General features: G+C 33.2%; 1 protein-coding gene across 1 annotated transcript; it reads left to right on the top strand.

The window, feature by feature from the left end:
- Positions 1 to 2,172: 2,172 nt before the first annotated feature.
- LOC114187634 (ethylene-responsive transcription factor 1B-like) lies at positions 2,173 to 2,908 on the top strand. Its single transcript, XM_028075928.1, has one exon. The coding sequence runs from the start codon at positions 2,221 to 2,223 to the stop codon at positions 2,818 to 2,820; it is 600 nt and encodes a 199-aa protein (XP_027931729.1). The 5' UTR covers positions 2,173 to 2,220; the 3' UTR covers positions 2,821 to 2,908.
- The last annotated feature ends 1,368 nt before the right edge of the window (positions 2,909 to 4,276 follow it).

Below are 4,276 nucleotides of genomic sequence, written 5' to 3'. Positions count from 1 at the left end.
TTTAAGAAGGAAAGAGAAAATAAACAAATATCGTCTTGAAAATTACCTAATTTGATTAGTTTGAAATAAAAAAGGAGAGCAATAAAAGGAGGAACGAAAATATGAGTAAAAACATAGTTGGATTCACAAATTGAATTCTAGGTTGTTTCACCAGTGTAATGGTTTTTGTCACGGTTTTTTTGACTATTTGTCTTTGGCTCTATACCCATATTAGGACAAGATAAAAAATGATAGTCTTTCTGTCTCGATTGAAAATCAAGGTAGAAAATCGAGACAAAAAGTTTATATTATGCTTCAGTTATGAAAAGAGCTCAATCGTCAAAATGTTAGTGGAAGAAACAATTTACAATGTCAAAATGTTAACAAAGATCTCTATGAACATTATCTAAACATGAAAAAAAAAATTGCTTAAAATAGTTTCAATCTAAATTAAAACTCAATATGAGTAAATCTGATTTCAAGTAAATTATGCTAGCTTGAGAATGCTCATTTCAAACCAAATTGGGTGACACCTAGATCAAGTTAAGTTAGATAAAAATTAAGTATGTTTGAGTCGATCTTAGATTAAAATGGACAAGATTGGGTTGGATCCTAGTCAGACAGGGTACAAGTTAAGTCGGGGTTGATAGACTCCAAGTTGTGTTGAGTTGAATTGAGCCACATCATACTAAGTTGAGTCAGACCCATGTCATGACGAGTCGCGTTGGACCTTAGTCGGGATGAATAAGATGAATTGAATGAGACAACCATCATTTAGTGTCGAGTTGGGTAGACCTCAAGCTGAGTCAAGTAGGGTTCACATCAGGACAGGTAAAGTTGGGCCCATGTCAAGCTTATTCTAGCCAAGCTCACATCAGTTTGAGTCAAGTTTGGTCCATGTGAAACCAAGTAGATTTGAGTTGACGTTGGCGCACAACCAAGTCAAGTCAAGTCCACTTAAGACGAGTCGATTCATGTTTACCTTGAGCTCAATTGAGTTAGGTCCATCTCAAATTGAGTCCATATTAGGTTAAGTCAAGTTTGATCCATGTTGGGCGAAGTCAAGTCTAGCTCTGGTTGGGATGAGCCAAGTCAGACCTACATCAAGTTTAGTTGTGTTGGATCCAATGGGTCAAACCCACATCATGTAGAGTATAATTGATCTCATGTCGAGTCAAGTTGAGTTAGATCACATGAGATCAAGTCGAGTCGAGTTCATGTTGAACCTAGTCCATATCAGGCCATGTTAATTTAGGCTTAAGTTATGTTTCCCAGGGTGAGACCCTCGTTTGACAATGTTAAGTTGAGTTGGACTCAAATTATGTTAGACCGACCTAATTAGACATATTGGATTGAACCTTAACCTTTGGATTAAGTTGCAAATATTAAAAGTCAATTAAGGACCAATTAATAACTTTTGTAAAATATTGAAAAATCAATTTACAATTTAAAATACTTTAAAGACTTGATGCAATTCTAAAAAATATTTAAGAGAAAATTAAAGTCTTGTTTGTTTTGTTGTAAGATGTTTTCAACCTTTTCATTTAGTAATCCAAGAAAATAATACTTATTTTAAGAATAAGTTAAAATTGAGACATACCTCACAGATAAAATTTACAACTCTAATAATTATACCTAATATGTTAACACGAGTTTGAAATGGAATAATTTAACTTAAGAAAAATCATAGATAACATTATTCTTTTTGCTGTAATAGCATAATGTCACTCTAAGCTGAAGTTTCATCTAATGTTTTGGATTGTGCATTAACAGTCTTTTACTTGAATATTAACTTCCATCAACTTTTATAATTTGAGTTAACTCAAGATTTATAACAAGATTGATAACGAAATTGAACTTGAGGCCTATTTGTACAACAGTACTGTTGTGCATGACTTACGAGGTAGCAAGTTTTTGTGTATGGCCAAGAATAGCAGTGATCCGAGAAGAGAAGAGAAGAGAGAAAGAGGAAGGTAGTGGCAGACATGGAAAGAGATTTGATGTCATACAACGTATGTGTTGAAGGAACAGAACCCCACCAGAGTGTGGCCGCCCCCACAAGTTTCTTTGACTCATGTCTACCCATCACCCTCATCTCCTTAACTTGGGTCCCATTAACCACCACACCATATCTTCCCCCAATTTACTGCACTTCCAAGTGTCATCAAAAATCAAATCACCATTTTCCCTTTCCCCTATATAACTAACCAACCATATTCCTCACACCCATTCCAAACAAATATGAGTTCCTCATTCTGTCACACCCACTACTCCCTTCCTTTCAACGAAAACGACTCTCAAGAAATGCCGCTTTACGAAGTTCTCGCTCAGGCTGCTGCCGACACAACAACATCATCGTTATCGTTATCTCCGGTGTCTCATGGTTCAAGTGTTGCCGTTGCCGTTGCCGAAGCAGAGGTTTCGATTTCGTACAGAGGGGTTCGGCGGAGGCCGTGGGGGAAGTACGCGGCGGAGATAAGGGACTCCACGAGGAACGGAGTGAGGGTTTGGTTGGGAACCTTCGACACTGCCGAGGCTGCTGCTCTGGCTTACGACCAGGCTGCGTTGGCCATGCGAGGCTCCATGGCAGTGCTCAATTTCCCAGCTGAGATGGTTTGGCAGTCGCTCCGGAAAATGGAGTATGGTTTTGACGAAGGGTGTTCCCCTGTTCTGGAGTTGAAAAAGAGACACTCCATTAATAGAAAATGGGAGCGGAACAAGCTGAAGAAGAAGGTGCAGGACGAAGCAGGGGTTTCCCAAAATGTGGTGGTGTTGGAGGACTTAGGAACAGAGTATTTGGAACATCTTCTTAGTCTCTCGCTGGATATGAATGCTTCTTAGTCAACCCCTTCTCTTTCCACCGTCATGGGTCATGGGTTCCTCTAATATGAATAAATAAATAAAATCCTTTTCTCTGTTTTTTGTTTTATCTTAGGATGTGCAACTGTTACAACATAACTGTTTAACACTGCAAACTTCAATAATTGAAATTTAGACTCTTCCAATTTAAAACAAATACCTAACACAATTTACATTATCCAAAAAATATCAAACTAAAATAAATAAATAAATAAATGGAACAAGTGAATTTTAATTTTGAGTTATAACTAATAGGATGATGTCAAGATGGATACAACTCAAACTTAGTAAAACCCATGCAGATAATTATAGATCTTATTTATACGTGAAAGCATATATACATTTAATTTTGAAAGAAAAAAATATAAGGAATGTCGTGTACGGTAGTTTAGATTATTTTCATAATGTTGATAAAATGGGAACGATTCGTATGCAGAAGTATTTATTATATTAATCATTTAATTTTTAAATTAATTAAGAATGTTCAACAAATTAAATTAAGAATTAAATGTGTTTTTTTGTGTTCAAATTATTATAAAAAAATTACATTTCACTCTTAATTAAACTATAAAGCATTTTATTTCTATATTTTAGGAAAATTGTGTAATTCACATACTGATTAAAAATAAATACGTTATAATTTAGTTTAAATAAAAGTCCATTTTCTGATAATTATTTAAAAATAAAAAATATATTTAATTCTTAAATTAAATGCTGCAAGACTAATGAAGAACATCTATTTACATGATTTTCAGATGAGACAAAAGACTGTCCTAGTTGGCAATTATTGATCTTCAAGTTTATCTGTAATTAATAATATATTCAACCACTAAAAGTTTAGAATATACGTGATAGTTATTGTGATTGGATGATTGGATTGGCTGATTCATAAATTGCATTTGTACGTAGGTTTTAGGTGAATTATTATTATTGCAATTTTTTCATTAAATTATTGAAATTGATAATTTTTTTTAAAAAAAATATATAAATGGGTAAGTTGTGTTTGTACAATACAATTTTACTGGAAAAAAAAGTTGTTTATACATTAAATAACTTTAAAGTGAAGTTTGTGCAAGAGAAAAAAATCGTGTAGACCAATCACAACTTTAATTTCACTTTCTTTCTTTCTTAATTTGAACTAAAGACATGTCAAATTATAGTATAATGTGATTTGAATTAAAGTTGTACACATGTCATAACTTCAACTCAAATCACACTTTACATTTAAATTTTGTTTTCATAAAATGACTTAAATTTCAATTGAAAAAAAAAACCGTGTTATACAAGAATTCATTTTATTTGAAATTGTGTCGTACATACACAATTTTAACATAATGAAACAATGTAATGTATACACGACTTATCCATATACCTAAAAAAAACTTACCCATTTTGATAAATTTATGAAAAGAATTCACTAATGGTAAAAATAAATATT

This window comes from Vigna unguiculata, chromosome 6, assembly GCF_004118075.2.
Source record: "Vigna unguiculata cultivar IT97K-499-35 chromosome 6, ASM411807v1, whole genome shotgun sequence".
NCBI lineage: Eukaryota > Viridiplantae > Streptophyta > Magnoliopsida > Fabales > Fabaceae > Vigna > Vigna unguiculata.
The sequence above is the reverse complement of the archived record's forward strand: the minus strand, read 5'-3'. Positions and strand labels throughout refer to the sequence as shown.

Bases quoted from the DNA above. Each gene is read 5' to 3' on its own strand.
- LOC114187634 (XM_028075928.1), top strand. From the start codon at position 2,221: ATGAGTTCCTCATTCTGTCACACCCACTACTCCCTTCCTTTCAACGAA.